The 26935-nt window shown below is 48.3% G+C and overlaps 1 protein-coding gene and 1 pseudogene across 1 annotated transcript in view; one reads left to right on the top strand and one right to left on the bottom strand.

Annotated features, from left to right (window-relative positions):
- The window catches only part of MBTPS1 (membrane bound transcription factor peptidase, site 1), a 35593-nt gene that overhangs the window by 8076 nt on the left and 582 nt on the right, over positions 1 to 26935 (bottom strand). Inside the window, exons 2-17 of the mRNA XM_006045731.3 lie at positions 26066 to 26323; positions 23091 to 23294; positions 21398 to 21508; positions 20896 to 21005; positions 19324 to 19440; positions 18817 to 18884; positions 15192 to 15294; positions 14131 to 14282; positions 12691 to 12852; positions 9359 to 9503; positions 5523 to 5711; positions 5139 to 5311; positions 4584 to 4699; positions 3858 to 4014; positions 3033 to 3157; positions 2265 to 2342 (exon numbers count right to left, since the gene is read on the bottom strand). Coding sequence (XP_006045793.1) covers positions 2265 to 2342; positions 3033 to 3157; positions 3858 to 4014; positions 4584 to 4699; positions 5139 to 5311; positions 5523 to 5711; positions 9359 to 9503; positions 12691 to 12852; positions 14131 to 14282; positions 15192 to 15294; positions 18817 to 18884; positions 19324 to 19440; positions 20896 to 21005; positions 21398 to 21508; positions 23091 to 23294; positions 26066 to 26323 — 2268 coding nt within the window. The remainder of the gene's footprint in view (positions 1 to 2264; positions 2343 to 3032; positions 3158 to 3857; positions 4015 to 4583; positions 4700 to 5138; positions 5312 to 5522; positions 5712 to 9358; positions 9504 to 12690; positions 12853 to 14130; positions 14283 to 15191; positions 15295 to 18816; positions 18885 to 19323; positions 19441 to 20895; positions 21006 to 21397; positions 21509 to 23090; positions 23295 to 26065; positions 26324 to 26935) is intronic.
- Positions 7916 to 8034, top strand: LOC112580471 (annotated as a pseudogene).

A 26935-nucleotide genomic window follows, 5' to 3' on the forward strand; every position in this document is an offset into this window, starting at 1 on the left:
CACTTCTGTCTTTTCATCCCCCAAGCACAAATTTTCGTCCCTTCTTATTATGCTGAAAGGCTACGTCTTCAGACTACACACACACAAGCAGCAGTGCCCCTCAACACACAGGTACCTATGCACACAGCTATACCCACTGATGCCCAGGCTTCACGTTTAGTAACAAAAGCTACGACAACGACCCTCATCTTTAGAACACATGCCCACGTATCTCTGATTTAAGGCATCTGTTACATGAGCCTCACAAACAGGACAAATGCTCCAACAGCAGAGCCTTCTCGCCTCTGCCCAGACCGACAATTCACATCTGCTGAACCAAGACGACGCTGCACAGACACCACGGCAGCTGCTGCCAGTGACAGAAGCCCACAAGCGCGGTCTCAGCCCTGAAGCAACGCAGCCGCACGCCGAGCTGACGCACGTCTGCATCCAGCGTCTACCGCGCCGGTCCCTCTAAAACATGTGGCTACAGGAACGCAGAGCTTCCTATTCTCTGCGTATAAACCCCAGGAACCCCGTGGAAGGAAAACAGGCCTTTCTTTGTCAGAGGGAGAGAAGGGCAGTGAAACATACGAGGCAGGGAAAGTGCACACAGCACTGCAGCCTGGCCTCAGGCTTTGACAGAGTTTTGTCTCTGACAACAAGGTCCTTTTTGATCCAGCATAACCCAGATTTTTAAATTTCTATTTGTACCCGCAAGATTATTCAAGCAACTTAAAGCCTGTTTGGAAATAAAAAGTCCTTTAAAAAGGATTCCAAAGTAATTAATCTTTATTTTCAGACTAGCAGAACACCAAAGTAAAGTATGCACCCTTAACCTACTTCCTCTCCCCGCAAAATGAAGAGCTGCCAGACGGCAAGAGGCTAACAAGGAGTCCACGGCCTTCACCTGGGACCTGGGGGCGGAGGTGGTGTCCAGAAGCGACACGGCCTGGTGAACAATGGAGCTCAGAAAGAATCACTAAGCCTGTGCCAGGGGACTGGGAAGACAGGATCATACACGTGCTTAAAAGTTAAAACATAATCTTATGAACACAGAACTACTCATTGACTGACTTGTCCTTGACTGGATGGAAGGAACCCCTTCCAGACAACACAAAAGTAAATTTCACCTTGCAAATGCAAACACATGAGTGAGAAACCCTGACTTGTCATTCTCTATGAATGAAACTGTCCCTGACTTCAACTACAGAAAATGACAAACATCACAATGAAGGGGACCTGCCATTCTGAAACATGAGAGAAACATCAACCTGCACGAGGAGATGGACCCAGTCTGCAAGTGTCCATCATGCGGCCATGCAATAACCTCGTAGGGGAGAGATGCGCGGCCACAGACCCCGGCCCGGGAGCGCAGGGCTGCAGGACGACCACCCTGGGCAGGATGGGGGCGGTGGCGCCTGCAGGAAGGGCAGAGGCACCCAGGCTCCCCGGCTCCCCTGCACCCGGTCTGCTCTGTGAGCCAAGCACGGTCACAGCACTGATGCTGGGGACACAGCATGGTTGACCGAGCAACTAAAAGCAAAGACCTTTCCTCCCTTCTAATTCTTCAGAGAATTTTAGGAGATGACTTTGTATTACAATATTCTTTATCTTCACATAGTTAAGACATTCAAAACAGTCAACATTTCTCTAAAATTTTAGTCATCTGGCAATCACAGAGTAGAACAATTCATAAATAGTAACAAAAATTTCAAGCAACTTTGAAGGTAGTTTAAAAAATACACAAAAACCCCTTACCAGTACCCTCTTCTCCTATAGGAAAATCAACTCACTACCCACGTATTCTAATTATCAGCAAGAGATGGTTGAACCTTCCTAGGTACCTCCAGAACCATCACACAGACGTCTTACCTGAAGTGCCATACACACACTGTGATGAATTTTTTAAAAATCCAAACTGCTAATGGAGAATGGATTTCTTTTCTGGTGATGAAAATGTTCTGGGACTCGGTGGTGGTGATGACTGCACAACTTGTGAATATACGAAAAAAGGGACTCAACTGTGGACTTTAAGAGACAATGCTATGGCAGGCGCCCGCATGCACGCTAAGTCGTTGTAGTCGTGTCCAACTCGTTGCGACCCCATGGACTGTAACCCGCCAGGCTCCTCTGTCCATGGGGTTCTCCAGGCAAGAAAACTAGAGTGGGTTGCCATGCCCTCCTCCACATGGTACGTGATTTACATGTAATAAACCTGTGATTAAAAATTAAAAAGAAAGAAAAAGAGAAACCAAAAAGCATATGGATAGCATATTCCGTACCTTGGTCCTTAAATGTCTGTGTTATCACGATGCCATCTTCTGGAAATTTAGCAATGCTGCACCCCGATGCGTAATACACTAGAATAAACAGCCGTTCACAGTTAGAACCTGGAAACACTGAAGGCATTCAGCAGCAGCTGCTCATTTACCTGGATGCACGCTTTAGACATTATGTATTTACTAAAACCATTCCTAATCTTAAGAGAGGAGCTACTATTATTGCCTGGTCACACAAAGTACAAGTAATGATCTCAAAATTCAAGCTAAATTATGCTATTAATCTAAGGTTTCTGGGCAGATTAAAGAAATCGGAGCTGTCAGACTCGGGACAACCTAAGTCAGAAAGAGCAGTTAGTGACAACAATGCTCAAGACGCTGTTTCGGAAACTAGTCACCAGAACGAAGGGGGACAGTGGGGTACTTGTTAAGTGAGGTATGCAACGTTATTTCATAAATAGAATTTCATAAATAATCAGGGACCTGGGCAGTGTTCCTTATTTGGGAATATACAGAACACAAAGAACCAAAACGAGGAATGCTGACAGGAGGTATTTCATCTTACAAATCTGGACAAAGACTAGGGGGAGCACCCAGAATTGCAGGTGTCTGTGCAGACACTGCACAGCTCTCTCCACAGGTCTTGCATATTTAGGTGACAGCACGTTATTTTCTCTCTCTCTGAAACTCAAGACTTCAAAGTCGCACGGCATCTGCTAGCCCACCTCTGGGAACGATGAGACCTACTAAAAAGCAAACACAAAACCTTACTGTCATGGTTCGCCAAGGTAAAGTCCCCCTCGTACAGGCCATCGCTGAACGCCATGTTCCAGACCGACAGCAGCTCGTTCAGGGCTGGGACGTTGGCTCCTCCGGTGTCCGGCATCCACCACTGCCTATGACAGGCACAGGGCCTTTGTGAGGCACTTGAGGCATCCCACAAACCCGTCATATTTTGTGAGAAAGTCGATTTCTCCCACTAGAGGCCACTCCATCCACACTAGGCTTCACCTAAAATTAACTGTCTGGGTTTGAGTAACAGCACAATGTAAACGCTCCAACCAGTGTACAGAATAAACCGAAGCTCAATTTATTTCATGAAATGCACCACATTCAACATAAACACACTGCATATACAGCCTAGACCTTGAGAGGGTCAGTGAAGGAAGAAGGAAACTTATGAAGTTCAAGTCACAGACTCTTAAGAAAGAACATGTATCGTAAGGATGAGACATTCATAATACGCTGGAAATTTGTCATCCATAACCAATCTACTGCAAGGTTTCTTTAAATAACAGTTCTTTTGGTGCATTTAAACATATACAGTAAACGAGAGATGGAAGAACAGAAAAGAATAAACAGAAAATTAAGGCTCCAGTGTCTTAAGATCAACAAAAACAATGAACCCTTTCAACTAGAACTTGGTTCAATGAGCAGCTGACTTTCAAGAACATCTCTGCCAAAGGAGAGCTTGCCCTAACCAGGTGTCTGAACCTGCCTGATGGCCAGAAAGGTCATCACTCTAGGTCTCTGCTGGGTGAGATTTAATTCCTATAAAGTCAAATTTCTTATCCAAATACCAATTCGTGTCAGTACCTCGTGTTTTCATCATAAAACTTGACTTTCCTCATCACAGATGTGTTGTACCAGTCACTGAAGACAATGAGTGAGAGGCCGTTGTCCACATCCCTCCGCAGCTTGGCCACCTCCTCCGGAAAGTACTCCTCCTCACTGTCCACCATGAGCAGCGTTCCTGAGGGGCAGGGTGAGAGCGGCCACCTCACCATTTCAGACATGTGCTTTTACACCAGCCTCATATCTCCAGTTACTGGCTTCTAATATTTTGTCCTGTGCCCCTATTCCATGTCAGAAGGGGGTGTAAAAGAAAGGATCAGGGTCCGAAAGCACGTGGACACTGGCCAGCTGTGGCCTGTTTCACTGGTGATGACCTACATGAGGATATTTCACTTACTCAAAAAGAAGCAAAATTCTGTGCTAGAATTTCTTTTGATTAACAACAAAAAAAATCAACAACTTATTGACCAGAAACGTATTAATACGTATTTTGTTACTTGAACATTACCAACCAAAATGTTCCAATTTTCACTTACATAACAAATCATAGGCCACAGGCGTTACTTTCTGCAAAAATTACCCAATCAATAATGTTGACGCTAATATAACGAAACTGTACTAATGTCCTTGTCCCCAGTGATCCTGAGAGTTTCACATTTCAGCTGAACGTCAGGAGCACAGACCCTAGCCTGCCTCTACCCATCCCCAGCCAAGCAGGGCAGCCTGCCAGCACCTCGCATCGCTCACCGTACTGATTAGCATCAAAACACGTGAAGGGGGACCCGAGGACTTCGACGAAGTAGCCCATGCTCCTCAGGTGCTGGTACATGTCCCTGAAGTTGGTGTGGATGTGGTCACCGTTCCTGAAACAGAGGAAGCCCAGCACTAACCCTCCCAGTCCTTCCACGGATTGAAGGCCACATGGCCGCGGGGTTCACTTCCAAAGGAGCAGCCTTCACCACCCAGAGGGCTGGTCCACTGGCACGAAAGCCAGCCTTTCAGACCAGCTTGCCCTGGGCTGCATATAAAGTAGTGATAACAGGAATTACCCGCATAGCACAGACATGAAGAAGGGAAAATGAGAAGATATAGCCAGACATGTTTTGTAAAGTGCACCAAAGCATCACTTTAGTGGTGGCCAGCAAGCAGCCAGCTGTGCTGCACAAACTCAGCACGGGCATGCAGAGATGCTGGCAGTGAACCGCAGTGGCCACACAGGCAGCCTTACATGCCTGCCACGGGTCACCTTCCCTCCCACCCCAGCCTGGCCGTGGAAGGACAGGGCAGGGGTGGTGGGCTCACCAGTCCAGAGGGTCGTTCTTCATCCTCAGGTTGTCCCGGGGGAAATAGCCGGGCGGATAGCGCAGGTTGTGGTATTGGTCCCAGAGGACGCGCTTGCTCCGGGGAGGGGCGGGGATGATCTTCACCTTGATCGGCAGCTTCACTGTGGACGTCTGTTCTGCACCACTGTTTGACTGAAGGAAGAGAAAAATTCTGAAACACCCCTTCTGCTCAGAAGAAACGTTTTATGCCAGAAACGTGGCAGGAAAGCCCACAGCCTCTACACCGTGCAGGCGGTGCCCCCAGGTGCTCGCCAGCCAGGACCCACATGGCCTGCGTCTCACACCCAAGTGCCCGGCACTCGGCCCACGCCCACCTTCCCAGCAGCCCCCCAGGCACACGTACGTCCACCTCTGCCGGGGAAGCCACGGTGACCATGACGTGCCCCTGCGCGATGCCTTCCCAGGAGGCAGCCTTCTTGGTGACAGAGATGGAAATGGCCAGGTAGCCGGACCAGGGCCATAGCACTGAGGAGTAAGAGAAAGCGACCTCGATGTTGTCTCCGTGTTGCGGTAAGTAGGGCTGCCACTCGGGCTGCAGGAGGAAGAGGCAGAGGCCCGGGTGAGAAGCTCGGTTCCCAACTCACCCACGTCAGTGTCTGAGAAACACTCCACTAAACAGGCGAAGTGAAATGTACACAGACATGGAGCAGCCTGTAACCAAGGCCACCCAGGCAGGGTCTGGACCATCACCCACTAGAAAAGCCTAGAAACACTATTTTTGACAAAACACTTGTTTTGACAAACTCCAGTTTTAAAGAAAACTTTCCTCCCCTCCAAGCTTTAACAAAGGAAGGGGTGGGGACAACACACATGGTGTAATAAAGAACTTGTTTCTGACAGATAATTAACATAAAAAAAGGCTCACGTGTGGGCTCACGGATCTCAGCTGTGTGCTTAAAGAACCAAACTACTTATAAGGAATAAAAATAATAAAAAAGACACGGATGTAAATTGTGACCAATCAGATTCCAAGGCCAGTGATTGGGCAGGCAGGGGGCCCAGGAGTCCCAGAGAGAGCTGGCCACGCTGTGAGGGAGACCACCCACCAGGCTCTCCAGGCTTGAGGAAGAAGGGAAGCCTGAAAGGGGAGACAGACAGTGGCTCTCACAATGAACCAGTACTTCAAGCTAACTCCCTCACAAGCCAGAGAACAGTAATATACTTCCCAGGAGAGTAAGCATATTAAAAAAAAAAAAAACCTGTGAAAAAGAAGAAAAATATTCATGGGAAACAACATCAGAGACAATGAGAAAGGACAGGGATTTTGAATAAGTTATTTTGAGACTGCTGGTTAACAACCGAGAAAAAAATGAACTCTCATCCATCTCTTATAACACACATCAGACTGACTCAATACAGATGAAAACATTAAATATTTAACAAGCATAAAAGAAAAGTGAGTCGAAAATAAAACTGAAATTTTCTTATATTTCTGGAGAGATGAGTTTCTAGTTTTTGAAACAGAAGTAATCATAAAAGATGAAAATAACAACTACATGAAAAAGTGAAACTTTTACCAAACCACTCCCTTACCCCAAATTTTTAAGCCACTTCTAATATTAGAGGGACAAAAAACCAGTACTTTGGGCAATCTTTCAGCATGACACACAACATTGGTGTGAAGATGACAAGGACAACCTAGACTCTAATGAAAAATGGGTCACGAAATGAAAAGCTAATTCACACAAGAGAAACATAATCAGAAACAAACATGCAGATCCCCACCTTATCAATAACCAAAAAAGTACACATTGAACACAGTACCTGCTATCCCCTGTAGATTTAAAGTTATAAGATGAACCACATAAAAACAAAAGGTTCCCCACCTGACAACGTGGGGTCTATCCACACAATACGGCACGGAAAGGAGTGAAGCACTGACACACTGCAGGGTGGACGAGCCTCTTTTAAAGACACTGCACTCAACCAAAAAGGGCACTCACAAAGACCATGAAATGCATGATTCCGTTCCTAGGAACCATCCAGAAGAGGTAACTCCATGGAGACAGAGTGGATTAGGAGTTGTCAGGGTCCGAGGTGGAGGCAATGGGAAGTGTTAACAAGGGTCTCTCCTTCAAGTGATGAAAATGTTCCAGAATTACACAGTATGAGACTTACGTAACTACTTGTGAATATAGTAATAACCACAGAAATGCACAATTTAAAAGGGCAGCATTTCATGGCATGTGAATTTTATCTCTGTTTTTTAAAATTTCATGCAATGGGGAAAAAAGAATGTACCACCAGACACCCCCACTCTGTACCCCATCAGTGGCAGCCTCAGGTGATGGACCTCTTCTGGAAACCACCTGATATTATATAAGTCCCAAGAGCCATAGTAACATTCCTGTCCTCTTACTTGGAATTCTAACCCAGGGAAATTATGTTAAGAATATAATTCAGAACAAAAGAAAACCAAATATACAAAGATATTCTATGAGGTGTTTACAGGTGAAACCACCTTGTTCAAGTAAGAATAGTAAGCAAATTATGACTTAGCAGTTCCATGTAATATTAAACAACCATTAACATTAGCGCTTATATACAATAAAATTTTTAAATGCTTTAATGTGAGAACTGAAAAAACAAAAAAAAAGACTAAATTTTTGCGTACCCACACAAACATAACTAAAAATATCCTTTTCAGATAAGGGATAGAAAAGATTCTTTTTTTTTTCCCCCTCCCAGGCAACTGACTTTCATTAATCTCACAAAATCAAAAGAAACGTACTTTCTGGGGATTTCCCTATCAGCCTGAAGGCGCCTGATCTCGTCTGATCTCGGAAGCTAAGCAGGGTTGGGCCTGGTTAGTACTTGGATGGGAGACCACCTGGGAATACCGGGTGCTGTAGGCTCTGGAGAAGGCAATGGCACCCCACTCCAGTACTCTTGCCTGGAAAATCCCATGGATGGAGGAGCCTGGTAGGCTGCAGTCCATGGGGTCGCTGAGAGTCAGACACAACTGAGCGACTTCACTTTCACTTTTCACTTTCCTGCATTGGAGAAGGAAATGGCAACCCACTCCAGCGTTCTTGCCTGGAGAATCCCAGGGACGGGGGAGCCTGGTGGGCTGCCGTCTATGGGGTCGCACAGAGTGGAACATGACTGAAGCGACTTAGCAGCCAGTGGTTAAGACTGTGCTTCCACTGCAGGGAGCTTCCCTTCAACCCATGGTCAGAAAACTAAGACCCTACATGATACACTGTGGCCAAAAAGTAACAAAAAGAAGGAAAAAAACAAGTACTTTCTGTGAGAGCTTCCTGAGAAGTGAATTTCTGCCATCAAGACATTCTGCAGCAACCCTGGTGGCCCGGCGGTTAACAAGCTGCCTGCCAGCGCAGGGGCACAGCTTCCAATCCCGGTTAACAATCTGCCTGCCGGCGCAGGGGCACGGGTTCCAATCCCGGTCTGGGGAGTTTCCGTGCGCCTCGGGGTAACGAGGCCCGCGCGCCACAACTACTGGCGCCCACACGCACTGGAGCCCGCGCTCTGCAACAAGAGGAGCCCCTGCAATGAGAAGCCCGCACGCTGCAACCAGAGAGCAGCCCCTGCTGGCGGTAGCTAGAGAAAGCCTGCGCACAGCAACAAAGACTGAGTACAGCCAGAAATAAATAAATACATAAGAAAGAAGTGCAATAAAGGACTCAGAAATGAAATAAAGCAAGGATGAAACAGTGTTGATAGGCACTGAATCAATTTAAACACACTTATTTAAACAACTACAGTAATTTGTTACAAAATATGACTTGAACTTTTTTTTAATAGTGGTTCTGTTCATGTCTGAGGCTAAAACCATTTTCTGTTCTTTTTCCCTATCCTTTATTGTTGTGATGTTTATATAGTAAGTGTAAGACAAATTATAAAAACAAAATTCAAATAAAGACCATACCTTCTAAATACAAACGCTCATGTGTACTCATTAAACAATAAAATAATTACAAGTGGGCCTCTAATTATCAGTGATTAACTGTTAAGATGAAGACTCAAATGCAATTAGCTGATTCAAGAACCAAACTCAAGATACCAAGTACAAGCATAGCAAATTGGTCTCATCACTGTATCTCTGACTTATCTGTAAAGGCCTCAGGGGAGAACAAACCACTGCTTCCCATCCCCAGCCGTGGACAGGAGGAAGTCTGGGCCACATCTAGGTCCCCACCAGCCGGAGGGCAGTCTCACCTTGTCCACGATCCTCCCCGTGACTCCCATTCCGTTGAGGATGGTAACGTTGACGATAGTCGGCATGCCCCCATAGTAGATAGGCTGGGAGCAGTAGGGCCACATGTAAGGACACTCGGTCAGGTCGATGTAGCTGGGGCTCAAACTGAAACAGACAAGACAGTGTTGCAGCAGACACAGTCGGAAACGGCAGTGACGCGACACAACCGCAGGAAAGCGTCGTCAGGGCGGGCCTGAGCCTCAGCCCGGGTCCGGGAACCTGGCCTCACAGCACTCCCTATGGCGAGGAGGCCTCCAGGCCAGCCGGCCTTACCCGCGGCACAGTGGCGTGCGTGGGCATCACCTCTGCCCCACGAGCCTGGAGCCTGCAGCTGGCGAAGAACAAGTGCATGAGCAGCCCCAGGATAGACCTGGACTCAGTCTCAAGTCACGGGGCAAAGATGGACTTTTTAATAACTGGACCTGGAATAAATGGGTGGCCATTTGGTAAAAGATAAAATCAGATTCACAACTCACACCATACATATTGGAGTAAACCCCAAATGGAACAGAGTCTCAAGTAAATAAAAGAAAGCAAACAAGTAGAAGAAAACAGGTGAGTCTTTCCTTTACCTCAGGGCATGCGCCTCAAAATCCAGGGGCAAAAACAACAACGGACAAACTAACACAGCAGTTAAAACAAAAGAGACCGCACAGCCAGAAACGCTTTTATGACAAAAGGCAGCTGACAAACTGGAAGAAATACCTGCAGCAAAGGGTTACTTGCCCTAACATGTAAACAACACTTAAACCAAGGAACGAACACCCCAGAAAAAAGAAAAATGGGTGAAAGAAATGAACACTTCACAAGAAAGATATAGAAAAAGTTCTTACCTACAGACAAAGTGTTTAAACTCACTCACAACCTGAGAACCACAAATAAAAGCAACCCTGACACAACTTCCCATGTGTCAGACAGGCACGAAATGCAGCTCTGGGCAGACAGGCCAGCGGTGCCCCCGGGCACCCTCTGCTCACAGCCTGGACCCAGCGACCCTGCTTCTAGGAATCTTCCCTGCAGACACACCTCCAGCAAAACTAGGACACACAGACACAAGCAGCTTAAAATGACAGAACACTGAGAACATTTTAAATGCCCATATATAGACATGTACTTGAATACGCAAAACTATCCACACTAGGCAGCTATAAAAAAGGAGAAGCGAGATCTCTGTGAATGGATACCAAGTGATTTCCAGGATACCTTTACATGAAAAAAGTACAAAACAGTATTTACAATAATGTATCCTTCATGTAACAAAGGAGATATATAAGAAGACAGATATGTATCTGCTCATTTGTGAAAACAGAAATTCAAGAAGGATAAATCAAAAACACCCGGCCTTGTTACCTATGGAGGCAGAGGGGCGGGGAGCAGAACAGAGGGGATGGGGGACCACACCTGGCCAGGCGCGCTCTGTGTAGCTCAGACCTTAGAGTCACCCTCCTCTTTCACAATGCAATACGTAACCAGCTGAAATCAACCAGAATGTAGTGGGAATCCAAAAAGAAATACGCATACTAACCAATGAACTCAACTATATTGAAAATAAAAGGCAAAATCAGACTGCCAGGGCCTGGTGGGGAAGAAAAGAAAAGAACTGAGGCCACTGACAATGCGATTACGTTCTATAAGTCTAAAAAGAACTACCCACAACCACCATCCTCTGGGGAGTAAACTCGTGTTCACCAGGGTACAAGTTACAGCTCTAAAACTTTCCACGTGTGCGTCCTAGGACCGAGTCAACAGAGACACGGTGAAGAGCGACAGCCAGGCTGCCTGCTGCTGGAGAAGGACAACCAGCGAGAAGACTCTGAGGGCCGCGGGTGGGACGGGAGACAGGTAGCATCACACAGAGAAAAGGCACAGGAGTGTGCATGCGGACACTCGCCAGCTCGGTCTGCAGGAAGGGCCCAGAAACAAGCAGAAGCACGGCCGCCAAGAGCACACCTGGAGCCAGGTGTCCATTTCTAAACCCCACTCTCCAACTGAAGGACCAGGGCTGCTTGGACAAAGAACTGATACCCACAATGGGCACAGAAATGCTGCCAGTGGACAATGATGGAGACATGCTGAAAAGACACAGGAGCCAAACAGAAGGAACTCCAGAAAGCCAAATCTGGGACAACAGGAGCAATGAAATAAACAAAGACATTAGTGGATTATAGTCAAGAGTGAAACAAGGATCTCTGTCCATGCTGATGTAACTGAAATAATAAACAAGAGAAGAGGACAGCGCTTCCTTACAGCAGAATTTCAGTTAATAAATGCTCAAGGAATGAGAGAAGCAGAAAATCGCCAGAGGCAATCTCTATATAAGAACCATTACAGGAAAGAACCATCTAAGGATACTAAACGTAGCGACGGAAGGTATGGCAAGAAACAAGATCATCTTCAAGCGTGCACCCATAAGACACTTCGCAGTCACAGAGAGACAGCGCCCCTGCAGTGGACACCTGGCACCACCTCTCCTGCTGCCCAGCCCTGGACACTCCACCACATCTGTGCCAGGGACCGAGTGCAGCGGGCACCAGAGCCGGCCCACCCTGGGGACTCAGCCTCCTCTAACAGGGACCTTGATTCAGGGGTTCTCCGGGATGAGGATAGATTTCAGACCTGTGCTGGCGTGAGGGTCCTCTCCCCACTTCTCCCGCCTCCTCCCCCGGGAGATCTCTTGGCGCCCACTTCCTGGAGGGTCCAGCCTGACACATCACCTAAACCTCAGGATGCAAGCAAGCACCGCCAAGAACAAAAGGGCACTGAGCCAATGAGCCCAGCTGGAGAAAACCAGGGACACGTGGCAACTAACCGCAACGCCAATGCTGGCCTGGATCCTGGACCAGGCTGAGGACGGGGTGGGGAAAATCTGGGCGAAATCCAAACACAGCCTGCAGGTTAGCAGATGGTAATGCATCACTGTTAACTGCTAGGCTATGTGGCGTGTGCGATGATTACGTAAGATGCCAACACCAGAAAAGCCAGGGCAGGGCTGGAGTCCTGATGTACGATATATAAGAACGTCCATATGATTTTTGCAAATTTCTCTAAGTTTAAGATTACTTCAAAAAAAAGTTTTACTAAGTAAAAAAAAGCAGGAATTCATTACTTTAAATCACTGACATTACAAACGGCAGAATGTGGGGAAGTGGGGAGCAGTCCTGGTGTCCCAGCAGAAGCAGCAGCACGAAGCTCCCCAAGGCCCCCAAGCCTTGTTGGTGGGGTGGGTTCTGTTTTGAGGCAAACAGCCTGTGCTGAGGGAGCCCAGGAAGAGGAGAAAGGCGGGAACACCAACCTGGCCTGGGGCTTGTAGCTGTTGAGGATCTGATAGGCTCGGAGGAGATCCAGCTTGCCGTGGCCTTGCTCAAACATGTTGACACCGGGAAGCCGCCGGGCGGACGCGATCAGGGCCTGCTTCATGCTGGCTGGGTTCACCAGTTCACGTTTCTGGACTGTGCTGGGGGGAGAACCGCGTATTTGCTCATCTGCTCTTAGCAAAAGAAAGAAAACCAGACGATCCCTAACCCGTAGCAGTGCAATCACACGACCTCCAACCTTGCTCTGTATCTAATGGGATCTTCAATAAAACTCGTGTAAGACAAAGGCAAATATGCTCATTTCTGCTCCTGTCTCGGGACTGACCACTTACCTCCTTCCAAGTGGCTGTGAGAACACGGACTCTGGGCTCATACTAACTGACCAGGAAAACATATTTTCCTACTAACTCAATACAGCTGACCTCAGAGGCTGCAGGTAGGAGTTACAGGTTCCTGACAGGTGGACGCAGCCTAGCTGGGAGAAGGGGAGGATGGAGGTGGGTCCAGCAGGCACTCGATGCTGTGTGGCCTAGAGGCATGGCCAGGAGGGAAGCCCGCTGCCCAGCAGGCCTGTTTTGTCTGGAGACCTGCATGGGATGCGCCACCCTGGTGGGTCCAGCCTGGTGGAGGGCTCATCGTCAGAACACAGCTGGACTCAGGCAGCAGCACCCAGACACTCTCGCTTGCTTTAGAACACCAGCATTAAAACATGTGCGTTTGTGTACCTACATGTTATTAATACAAGTAAACTGTGACTCCCTAAGTGCAGAGAAGAAATCTTTAGTAAACAGTAAAGAAAAATTCTCTCTCCACAGTTGCTAAGTATTTTTCTTCGAGGATGGCTGGTCTTGGAGTATTACTGTGTTTTTTGCTAACAGGTCTAGATGGGAATCTGACTTCAGGAGATGTGAGGAGAATAAAGTAGAACTTTTGGCAAAAACAAGAACTGGTCACAGCTCAGCCTAAGGTGGATGCCCTGCCCCTCCTGCTGACAGAGCAAGACCAGGCCGCAGCTCCAGCTGCTCCCAGGGCTCTAAGGCCCGCGCTTCCCTGTGGCCTGGCATCTGCACGAGCTGCTTCTCACACTATAAAGCACTGCTGACCCCTCAGAGGTGCTATCCCTGCTGCAGGGAGGAGGAAAGCGAAGGCGTCCTCCCCACTGAAAGCATCATCCTCAGAGAGGCTGTGAGGCTGGGAACGGAAGGCACCGAGGACTCCCCTCCCGCCCCTGACGGCAGGAGACCAGACACCCCGCACCCCCCCTCCGCCCCCGTCTCGGCAACGCCCACGAGGACCGTCGAGACACAGACTCCTGGCTGCTCTGCAGACACGGCCGAGGCCCCGCAACAAGCTGGCCAGTCACAGGAGTCAGTTCCTGGCCTGCTGCCGCCTACCCCTCCCAACCAAGCGACACTCACCTCACCAGCAAGGTGACAGCACCAGCCACCACCGGGGAAGCCACACTGGTCCCCGAGAGGGCCCGGCACCCCCCTTTCACGCCCGAGCCCCGCACTCCGGCGCCGTAGGTGACAATGTCAGGCTTCACGCGGCCATAGCCTCCAGGCAGCTCCTGTAACAATAGCAGTGTGGTCTCCATCAGGCCCCCACGTGGGCATACAGCCCTGAGCAGTTATGAGTGAATGAAACCAGAAACGCCATCAGCTAAACAGCACAGCCTGAGCACAGTGCTGGTTTTCATCTGAAATTCACTGCAATTCAGAAGCAGCTTAAATGATCTTACAGAAAATAAAATTATTTTTGATGTGTTTTTATAATGACCAGCATAATGCAATGCTCTACAGCATTTAGAAAATGAATATCTAAAATTTTGCTAACATGCAAGACTGGAAACTGATTTATAGACAACTTAAAAACTAGAAATATGTTAGAAAAACCAGCAAGTTAAAATTAAAAATTAGGAAAAAAAAAAAAGACACATTTTTCTTAATAAGGTAAAAAGTTACATATGACTGACATTTCAATCTATCACCAGAAGGGAAAGAATGACTTAGAACAGTCAGTGTAGCCATACAAGCAGCCCAGGATAAGATTTTAACTGAGTACTCTCTTAAGCTTCCCTGAAACTGGGGGAAATGAGAATCCCACTGGCACTTATATTCTGGAAGAAAGGACACATGTGAAGTGAAAACTCCTTCCTGGCCACCACACATAAATGGACCCTGGACCCGCACACATGGGACACTGAGTAAAGATGTCCTCACCTGCAGCTTCGCAGATTATTTAGGAACACTTCTCAAAATGCCATTAAAACATTTGCCTTGATAAAGGTCAAGGACACAGCAGGTGGGTGAGAAGACCAGGAGGACAGCGGGTATAGGTCAGGGTGCCCGGCTGCCATCCGAGGAAGCATCTGCTCGGACGGGAGGGTGAGCCAGACGCATAATTACAGCTCATGGAAGTACATACACATGCATGTGCGCGCGCACACACACTCCAGCAGGAAAAGAGCCCCGCCTACCCAGGTGGTCATTCCCCGTGAGGAGAAGCGGGCGATGTTGTCCTCAAAGTCGATGCCGCCCACCCCGATGACATCCATCTGGTCAGCAGGGTTGTTCAGAGTCCTGCATCAGGCAAAAACACAAGGGGAGAGGACCATTTTAAATGAAAGATTCAAGTCAGGTCAGGGCGAAGTCTGAGTCTGCAGCAGGTGCTCCTGTGACTCGACATGTGGCTGTGGCCCTGGCCCGCGCACCGCCACCTCTGCCGGCTCGGTCTCCTCACACCTGGGCGCCCTCTCCTTCTCTCCTTCCTTCCTGCCCTGTCGGCTTCCCACCCTCCCGCCCCAGGCTCACGTCTCCCTCTACTGCCAGGCGTGAAGGAACACGCCCTCTGAGCTTCACAGCACCAGTCACCGTCACAGCATCACCTATGTACGCGCCCTCGCATCACCTCCCAACTGCTGCAAGTGAGTCCTCCTGCCTCCCCAGCTTGAGTCCAGATCCAGCGAAAGGAACTACAGCTATAGACGTGTCCCTGCCACCGTCAGAAACAAAGCTCTCAACTGGTCTCGGGCAGCTGTCCCCTCCCTGGCAACCGTGGGGGCTACTCATCTCTCAGCAACCTGAGCTCCTCAGGGAGACGACACGGATGCACCAGGGAAGACCGTGCAATTCTCCCCAGCGCCTCAAGGGCACTAGATCTACAAAGAAATGACGGTGAAGCGGGGAATGACAAAATCGCTTACACTATGGAGTCAAGGTGGAAGTCAAGACGAAGCTGAACTTTTTGAAAGTATAAGACCACCAGTTATGGAGCTTTGTCTATTTCAGCTCCACCACCAGTAAATGAACTTCGGAACCACAACTGGCTCCAGGCAGCTGAAATGACGTCAGCAGGATTCAACTGTTTTAACCCATGGAGTCGATCCTGGAACCACCTCCCTAGCTCACCCACCACCAACACACTACCAGCTGGTCGTACAAAGGCACCACAGTGATTTTTCAGTTGGCTGACAGTGAAAGTTTACAAATTTCCGTGACACCAGAAAGCAGAGATTAGAACAGAAATCACTGGCAGAACTTCCCACTGAAGCTAGTACCAAAGATTGCCACCTTCCTGCCCTCCCTCTCCCTGCAAACCCCACACTTTGTGAGCGTTAAACCCTTAACATACAGAGGAAAGCACTGACAAAGCTCTGCTGGCGCCTACAAGGGGGATGTGCAGCGTAGACTCCAGGCACTATGAAGTCCAAGTGTCAAGGGGGCCACACCCCAGAGAGCTCTGGGAAGGGGTACCCACGGGGACAGATCAGGCAGTGCCAGGCCTACAATACACAGCTTGGCTTCTTAGTGCATTACGGTCGCCCGACCTGCCCTACCCAATGCCAGCAATAAGCCACACCTACTCAGGCTGTGCCCTGGTGAGCAGGTACCACCCTCGGCCCGCCCACCAGCTGGTGAACTCTGGATCCCGTGAGGCTCCGTGGGCAGACACCGGGGCCGCCTCTCCTGGGATCCTTGCTAACACACTGAGCATGAGTAGCTCTCTGATTAGAGGCTCCCACATGTGACTGCCCACAGGAGTACAAGGATTTCAGAAGAGTGACCAGCATGTGCAGAGCAGTCAGGATGGCATGTGGAAGAGCTGGTATGAACGGAAAGGCAAGCCAAGGGTGTGGGGGCAGCAGGGGCAGTCAGCAGCAGGAGCAGGTGATGGCGACAGAAACATGGGGTCCCCAGGGAGACCCAGGGAGGAGCCGGACTTGGGGGAGATGTGCACAGGAGAGTGAGCAGTGAGGCCACAGCTGTGGAACTCTGCCTGGGCCGGACCAGGCCCCTCATCCAACTTCCTAAGAAAGGTGTTACTGGGACACAGCCACGCCCCTTGCCTACACACACCCACACCACCTTTACACTATCAGGGTAGGTGAGCAAGTGCAACAAACACCATGTGGCCCACAGAGACTCCACTGTTTACTGCCTGCTGCTTTCACAGAAAGCCTGCCGACTCCAGGCTAGACTACAGAAGACCCTCAAACCCAAGGAGAAGCTGAGATCTGACCAGGCAGTAACAATCCACCACAGGTCCTTAGTTAAGGAAACTGCCTGACTGCATTTTAACAACAGAAACACAGAAAGAGGAAGAGAAAGGAACCACTACCACTCACAGAGGCTCAGTGTTCATGGTGCTTTCCCTTGGATGTCTCATTTCATCCTCCAGCCAACACCCTGAGGAAGGTCTCATGCCCTCTGGAGCCACAAGGGGTGGCCAGGCCTCAGGAAAGCAAAGGTCCCTCAGCCTAAGGACAGTGAGACCTGCCTGGCTCCGTCCCACATCACCCATGCAGGGAAGGGAGGGCTGGGGAAACTAAAGGCAGGAGAATGGGCTGGAAACCGACAATAACCTGGGGCTGCTGAGCTGTGGATGGCTAGCCTTGAGCAGGGACATCAGAACTGGGGGAGGGTAAATGGAGAAACATGAGAAAGAGAAGACAAGAGCACCTAATGAGAGGTTGCTAAGTAACTGGTGTCTGTCACAGCAGAACTCAGTTGGGGACATGTTTATGCCACTCACACTCGTGAGTCACAACCTGGACCCCCACAAGGAGAGTGGGATCAATGACGGAACTGAGGCTGGAACCATGACCTGGAGCGTCATTAATTTCATAGAGTTCAGCCTAATCCTCCGCCCTGGACAGTTTCGCACATGCTGTCAGGGCTCCCGAGGCCTGCTCCATGCAGCCACACAGCCAGGACGCCATGCAAGACAGCACGCAAGCTTTGCGGGGCATGAGCACACAGCCGTGCCGGTGGCTCTGGGGCACATGGGGGCAGGACTGAGCGTTCGGTGCTTCCCCTGCATCACCACAAACCCCCTGCCACAACACTGAACCGCACCCATCCCGGAAACCCATCAAGGACGATGACAGACGCCCCATGCCAAGTGTGTGAGCCCGAGACGTTACTAGAGACGCTAGCTACAGAATGAAACTCGGAGCTGTAAGCAGAAAGGAAATTCGGATCTCTAACAGATACCGCCTGTGAACCAGTGACTAATGTCCCGGATCTCCAGTCACTCCAAAGTGACCTGATTCACCACACAACTGGGCACAAAGGGACCTGTCTTGTGACACTGCTCTCTGGCCCCTCCTATCTGATCCGATCCTTCCCGTCTATGTCCGTCATGCCAGCCTGCACGTTCTCCTGTTAAGTTTCGTTGTATCCGCATCTTTTCCTAAAAAGGCAGACGTCTCATCTTATCTACCTGCTCACCCTGTGCCCTGGGCACAGTGGCTCTCAATAAATACTGTGGAACCCACTTATTTCTAGTAGATTTACTCTCCTGACTGCTTGCAGGAGTAAAAAGAGTAGAATAAAAACGTTAGGCCTCCAAATTGCTATTTCCAGTAAAGGTGAAAAAAAAAAATTAAACAGAAACAAGACTGTCCTTGAGTCGCAACCGCTGGAGTATGTGGGTACCTGAGATTCATTACTGAGTCTTTTGTGTATGTACTGAAAAGTTCCACAACACAAAGTTTTAGATAGATACAAACAGGTACAGAAAAATACAGAGACAGACAACAGTGCTTCAGTTATTTCAAGGAAAAAGATACCTCTAAGGTTATTCCTATCAGAAATACTTACCCATAAAGAGGCCCGTCATTGCCAATGGCAGAAACCATGATGACATTGTTAGCTGTTAATTCCCACACCTACAAAATTAGCAAGCATTTACTTATGAAAGGACATTACTTTTAGACAATCAACGTATAACTGTCCAAAAACAACTTTCATAAACAGAACTAAAGCATAAGAGATCCCCTGGAAGTGCAACATCGGGCCAGGACAGACATGGTACGTCTGGCAGCCAGTGTGTCAAGAAGAGAGAGTCCAGGACACAGGTCCCTGCGGCACAGAGCAGACCCGGGCTTTCCTGACTCGCCCAGAGAAGACGGGCCTCGTGCTCAGGTGAGCGGCACCAACACGACACCGTGACCTGCTGCCCGCACAAGTCTCTACAGCTCACGCCCCCAGAGCTGTCCCCACGTGGCTGACAGAGCCACCAGCACGCCAGACACCAAGCAAAGTGGGGAGTGGGAGAGCAGGAGCCGCCACCCAACCAGCATGGGCCCCTGCAGAGACGGGCCCAACCTTGTCGACGAAGGGGTGGTCCATGAAGTCGGGGCCGCCAATGCTCAGGTTCAGTACATCAATCTTCTTCAGGATGGCGTAGTTGAAGGCGTCCAGGAACCAGGACGTGTAGGAGACCTGGCCGTGTGAAAATAGTGCTTAGGTGTTGCAGGGGAAGTCTCCAAATACCAGACTGCCGGTGGCATGAAGTAGTCACGTATTCAGAAAGAGGTCCCAAGAACCACGAAGGCTCTACCGTGTACACCACTACACCCAGAGCCTCCGCTCCTCGGGCCTGGACACCGGGAGGGCGGGGGTCCCAGGTCCTGTCCCGCCGCATCTCACGTCCAGCACCTTCCTGACCTTACAGCCCGCCCGCCCGCCCAGGGGAGACCCCAAACTTCTAGTTGCTGCTCTTGCAGAAGGACATGTCCTGAGACACATCTATTCAGTTAAGTGTTTCCAAACAGTTCAACGTATTTGTTTAATATTCTTTATTCCTAAATAGACTGAATGTCATTTTGCAGAATTATTTCTCTGATAGTTATTATTTCTCTCATAGCTTCCTCACAGAAGTTAAACTACTTCATGTACCACCATTCAGGTGCTTTATAAGATACAAAATTAAATAGAGTAGAAAATAATAGACTGAAAACAATGGAGTAAAGTGCTGGAGGGAATAAAGACTTCCAATCCAGAATTTGATACTCAGTTAAAATAGTTTTTTGAGAATAAAGATGAAATAAAGATATTTTCAGATAAACTAGAGCTGAGAGAAATCATAGCTAACAGACTGCATTACAAGCAATACTAAAGGCATCTCTTCACACTGAAAGGAAATTATACAACGTGGAAACTTAGACCCACAGGTAAAAATAAAGAGCACTACAAATTAAAAGCGTGAATGAACACAGAATGTTAAAAAAACAGTGGAAAGAGAGTATGATTCAGAATTATGCTTTTTAAAGGCTTTTAAAAAAAACAATACAGTTATACTTGCTTGAATACGCAAAAGAAAGTCTAGGAGAGGATATAAGAAAAAAAGAAAACATCACATGAGGGACTTGGGGAAGTGCGGTAAAAACCTGCGGGATGGGAGAGTTGGGAGAATTATCCCTGTGTGCCCTGGATATTTGTGAATTATGTATTACCTGGGCAAAAATTACACTTTAACAATAAATAAATAACCAGGACCCTCCCTCTTTCCAGTAACGTTTACAAATGCAGAGCGAGGGAGCAAGCTTCTAAATCCTCATGACCCAACATGATGCTGGGTGCTGGGCACACAGTGACCCCAGTCCAGCAAAGCAGCAGCAACACAGACGTGGATTATTCTCAAGTACAAGTGTGCCCGAGGCGTGGTGGACAGGAGAAACGGGAGGTCAAGGAACCCCCCTGGAGTAGGGTCTTTGGTGTTCTGGCGAGGCTGGTGAAGGGGGTGGCGGGAGGAGGGCAAAGTCACATGGGGGGCCAGGAGATGCTCAGCATCACAGATGTGCATTGCCTTTAAACCAGCACTTCTCTTCTCGAGTTTCGACTTTTCACATTTTAAAACCAATTCTTTTAAGTTTTAGGGGCCCTCAAAACACATACCTGGTTGTTGGTAAAGACTCTGAAAATATGAAGTTCTGCATCGGGAGCAAATCCCTGGCACTCTCTCATGCTGGCTATCACACCTGCCACGAACGTGCCATGGCCCAACCCTGCTGTCCGAAAGGAAAAAATCATGAAGCATGGCTGATAATGTGGGCCATCGATTCAAACAGACTCGTTCTCCAAGACAGAGTCCCCAGTGCCTCTCCAGGGCCTCCACTCAGAGCCTGCACCTCACCAGCCCCACCTCGGGGGCCAACAGCTTCTGCTCCCCCCGAACAGCAAGGATTCCTCCCACCAGGCAACCCCTCTCCTCAGTCACCTCCCAACCTCCTCTGAGATAGTTAGAAAAGCTTCTGCCAAAGGCACAAAGCAACTTGGGTTTGTCTGAATAACTGTCGTATACAGACTATTTAATCATTTACGCAGGAAAACCCCCTCAGCTGATAAAAGGGAGAAATGGGAGCAACCAGAAACGCCCCTCAGGCCCCCGGCCACCCACCGTCGTCCAGCGTTCGCTCATTGGTCCAGTTGGTTCTCTCCTTCACGTTTTTGAAGTGGGGGTGCTTCTCACTTAGCCCAGTGTCAAACACGGCAACCCTTACATTAGTGCCTTATTCCAAGAAGAGAGCAGAATCGTGTTCAGAAAAACCACTGTTCTGGATTTTTGTCTATAAAATACATTCCTCATTGGGACCCACACAGAACACCAGGGGACCCAGAGGCAAAGCCTGCCCACAGAATGCCCACAGTAGGGAGATGCCCGGGGCCTGGCTGAGCTGAGGCCAGAGAGAGGGACAGCTGAGGATGGCCAACACCAGCTGCTAAGTAAGACCCACGGACACACAGGAAGTCCCTCTGGCCATCCCTCAACTGTCACCCGCACCCGGGTGTGAAACCACCTCCCCCAAATCCTCCACTGATGATGGACTGTCCTCTTCAGGCCATTTTCTCCAGGCTCCATTCCCCTTAGAGGGGCCCTGGGGGTAGTGCAGAGCTCACTCATAGGAGCGGGGAGGGGGGGGGCAGCTCCTCCTTCTGACAAGGACTCAGTGCTGTTCACTCATGACAACAACTCTGCAGACACGAGCTTTCACCCACATGCAGGGAAAACCACACTTAAAGGAAAACCACTATACTACACACTTTTCTGTAATAACAGGTCTATTTGAGATACTGGCCAAAAGGTATGTGACAATGTGAAATATGATTGATACTGTCAGATCAAGAAATTCTAGAAAATATGTACGAAAAAAAATACAAGATACTCATATTATTTAAAAGCTAACAGGAGTAAGCCTTGATACGTAAATGTCTTTCCAGTAAGAGAATTGTTTATATATTAATACTAAACATTAAACAATCAATTTACAATGAAATAACCATCAAAGTATATTGTTTCCTTTTTTAAAATGCACACACAACACTAGAAAATAGCTAGTGTGGGGGAAATGAAAAATGCTTTTCCGATGATTAGAGAATTTCTGTTTTGTGAAGCTTTTGCCCTAAAAAGATAAACCAAAAGGAAATCATCATTTAATAAAATGTCAGTCTCCCGAGTGTTGAGTCTGAGCAGGGTAAAGGTCTCTGGGTCTTTAAGCCAAGGAGAAATGGAAAGACACCAAGACAAACTGTGACGTATCAGGGGCCAGAGACATGAGTTGATGTTTAGGATCCCAAGTTCCACATCAGTGAAAACAGGAATTTTCTGCCATGATTAATCAGTAAGAAAAAACATTTGATTGGCTGTGAGTTCCATTTTCTAAGAAACAGTCTTTAATATTGTTTCCTGTTCTGAAACAAAAGATCACAATCTCGACAATCACTCAGCCATGCTGCACACAGGCCACTGCATGGGAGGATGTGCTCAAATCAAGGTGACATCTCTGGATCTGACTTCCTTCCCTGGGAAATGACAGAATTCCACTGGACTGCCAGTCAGCCCTGGCGTGGGCAGTAAGTACTGTGCCTGCTCACGTGCAACAACAGGAAAGAACATGCCCTGACCACCTCAGACACAGCAGACACAGAAAGCGAGCAGGACTGGACAAAGACAGGAGCTGTCACCCACACGCAGGACAAAGGGACAGCTGAGTGCGTCCAGCTCAACCTGCGGAAGGACAGATGCATGAGGTGGCACAGCCTCAGCTACGGGTGCTGGAGAGGGAGGAGGCCTGCCTGGCCCCCACGCCCACCTGTGTAGCCCATCTGCCACAGCACGTCGGCCTGCAGCGTCTGGGCGACCTGGCGCGGGATGGCCCTGAGCAGCCGCCGACTCGAGTGTCTCCCAGTGGCGTGCCAGAAGCCGGAGCCCAGGGAGAGGCTGGCCCTGCGCAGGGGCCGTGACGACTGCCACTTCTGGCTCCAGCGAGTCTCGTTACAGGGCGAGCCGGGCTCTGCTGCAGGCAAGGAGAGAGAGCAGATCTCAGGATGTGTACCGTCAGGGGACACTCCTTCCACCGGTGCAGTGACCCCCTCCTGAAACCCCCGTGCAGGAGAGTGACACTCTCTCCCCTCTGCTAGGAGGAACTTCTCAACACAGTTACATCCACAGGACATTATTTAGCCACCACATTCTTCCCAAACAGTTCTTTACCTGGAATCTTCTAACCAATAAGAGGGAGGGAACAACTGATAAAATGATTATTTCCAAAGAGATAAAGTCAGTTTTGATACTGAAATTGAAGAAATGCTTGGTATTTCACCAACCACTTATTCTCAATGAACCAGAAAGGGGGTGGGGGGGAGGGCACAGTGCAAGAAAACGTGCACTAAGCAACGGTGCAGCTTCTCCGTTTACTGCGTGATCTCAGGAAGGAGCCCTGTGATCCCCGGACACCTCGCTGTGACCTTGTCCTACTGTGACCTGTTCCACGTCTTCAGCACAAGTATCTACTAGAACATCGCCCTTCAAAAAACAAAACACCTACACAGGACTCGGGGAGAACTGCTGGGGGTGACATTTTACATCTTGATTTTGTTGGTGGGTACCTGATTGCACTTTTATCAAGACCTGCCAAACTGTGCACTAAAAAGCATGAATTTTACCATCTGTAAGCATTTGTTTTTTAATGGAAGAAAAAAGTAGAAATATCACAAGGGTGTCCCTTTACCTTTCAAAAACCATGCTATAAAGAAGAAAAAAACATATTTCAAACCCTTCTCTACAGGACCATCTGTAATACTACTGAAGTTCTGTTTCTAAAGGAAGTTATTATCTCTCTCTTTCTGGTCTCACCAGGCTACACCCATGAAAATACAAGGACCTGGAGAAATACACAGTTGTGTCAGTTCCATTAAGTGACTATTTGCACACTGCGACTGAGACGATTCTGCACTGACCCTCCCATATTGACTCCGTGCCTTCAGTCAACAGCCGGGGTACTGACAGAAGGACAATATTCAGACCACGGAGGGTCTGCCAGGCTCTTGCTCCAGCAGACCATACTACACCCGCAGGGCTGAACTCGATTCTGGCTTTACTCGTTAGGAGCAATTTAGAGAAAATGGGACATATTTGCAAGCAAGCCATTAAAAGGGTAAGACCAGGTCATATGAGTAGCCCCTGAAGGAACTGGTATCTATTATCCCAGAGACAAGTAACGAGAGGGGACACCAAGCTGTCCTCCAAACGCCTCACAGTGCTGCCTCGTGGAAATCAGGTCAGCTCTGTCTTACAGCCCACCGAGACCAGGGGTGGGATCCAGAGTGTGACAGGTTCTGACCCTAAATAAAGCAAAGCATTCTAACAATAGAACCACAGAAAAATGAGTTGGTTTTTTTGCGGCACCGTGCAGCATACAGGATCTTAGTTCCCTGACCAGGGATTGAACCCAGGCCCCAGCACTGAAAGCTCAGAGTCCTGACCACTGGACCGCCAGGGAACTCCCAAAAATGAACATTTAACGTCTGCTTGTAACAGCCCAAGAATTCTGCTAAGCTCTCTTCACATGCACTATTTCCTTTCACCTTCAGAAGAACTCAGGTGGGTGGCATCATCTCCATTTTCTGGATGAGCAGAAGCTTAAAGAAAAGATGCTCACCACAGGTACCCACAGCTCATGACCAGAGGAAGAAATACACTATTTCCTTTCAGGGCAGCCCAGCAACTGACAACCATGCTGGAGAGGGTACAGAAGGGGACCCCGAACCATGAAACTCTATGCACTTCCCATGCTACCACATTTCCTAAAATATTCTGCAGCTCTCTAAAGAATAAAAAGACACAAGGCATGCATTTGGCTAACTGCACAGGTCTGATTTGTTTTTATCTTCATGGATTGCTTTGAGGTGACTGCTTTTCAAAGAGAACACAGGAAACATGGACTAATGGAAAGAGCTCTCTGCGAAGTCAGACCCCCCTGAACTCCACAGCTGGCATGTGAACTGGCTTGTCCCCTGGGTGTGGTTTTAAGCCTGAGAGGCTCTCAGGCCTCATATGACAGACATCTTATTTCATTTTCCTTCTAATGAAAGAAACAACAATAAGCGATAACAGCTATTATCTATTTGCTACCCCAGTTTCTGATGAATAGGGAAAAACCCTTTCCCCTTTGGTAGTACACCTGCTTTGAAAACTAGCATATACTAATCCTCAACTGGTTATCTGAGAAGGTACTTCTCTCCACAGGCCTGTCGTAGGACTCGGAGGGTGAGCCCTAGAGCTGAAAGGGACTCAGCAAATTCCTTCCATCCCCGCACGAGCCCGGCTTCCAGCTTCAACAAGCCCAGCCGAGGCACGATGGTGCACGGTCAGGAGGGTCTGAGAAAAGCAAAATGAAACCCAAAGAAAAGGCATTTTGCCAGATGCATCCAAAATAAAAACACGCACTGAAAGACGCAAAATGCAAGCAAGGAGACTCAAAGACACCATCTTAGTTTCCAAGTGTGAAGGGGTGCCAGGGCCTCACAGCCTGAAGGCTCTGAGAGAAACCTGGTGAAAATCTCTTCCCACACAACAGAGATCATTCTTACTGCAAACTTTTGATCAAAAGCACAAAGTCTCTTTTCTGGTTTTTTTTATTCCTGCTGAGAAAGTGCTCACAGCTGATGAAAGACGGGGTGTTCACTGTACTATTTCTCAGATACTGCACTGTGTGAAGACACACACCCCCTCTGCTTCCAGCACAGCAGAAATGCACAAAGACCAGCCCTCGGGAGCAGGACTCACCCTCTGTGTACTTGAGGGAACGAAAGACTTTCCGCTGGGGTGTTACCCGCTTGATGTTTGGATGGTCTTCAAGAGTCAGCAGCCCCGCCTTCTGTTTCTCTTTTATCTGAATCACCTCAAAATCACTAGGATAGTCACTGGATGGATTGTTTCGAGGTATAATTCTCCAGTTGTCAATTGCACTGCTCTTCAGGGCGCTTGAAATAAATGAATTTCTAGCTTTGGCCGTAAAGTATCCATTGAAAGCCACAATGTACTCTGAAATCAATGACCACAAAATAAAAATAAGAACTTATGAACCTATATTTTGACATTATACAAGAGTATATGTAATATAAAGTTTTCCTGGTAAAAGAAAACATACATATCCTGAAACCTACAGCAGAAAGAGCAGTAAACAGGCCAGCTTGAACACCCTGATGGCGGTGTCCAGAGCTCCGAGCCACAACAGTCTGGATGAGCCCCACTGATCACAGACACACCACTCAAAACCAGACACCTGAGCTCTTTTTCAAATACCGAATGCTAAGAGAAGTTTGAGCATATGGCAGAAAAATGCACGTAAGGTTTCAAGTAGGAAGGAGGAATTCAGAGAAGTGAAGGCTCTCTTCTTCCTGAAAAGTTAACGAAACTTAGAACAGATCATGTAAGACTCATTGCTTAGTTATTCACAACTGGTCACATAAACTTTCAGCCCCTCCAAAGTCCCCACCCTCACCAGCTACAATGACATCTGTCCTATGGAATCCAATTTTAGGGAAATAATTCAGAATGTCAATTTCTTTGCTTTATATAAAATAATTAAACTGAAAAAACAAACCACTAGAATTTATATACAAACACTATGCACTCAGCCCATTTGACATTTAT

Source organism: Bubalus bubalis, chromosome 18 (genome assembly GCF_019923935.1).
Source record: "Bubalus bubalis isolate 160015118507 breed Murrah chromosome 18, NDDB_SH_1, whole genome shotgun sequence".
Lineage (NCBI taxonomy): Eukaryota > Metazoa > Chordata > Mammalia > Artiodactyla > Bovidae > Bubalus > Bubalus bubalis.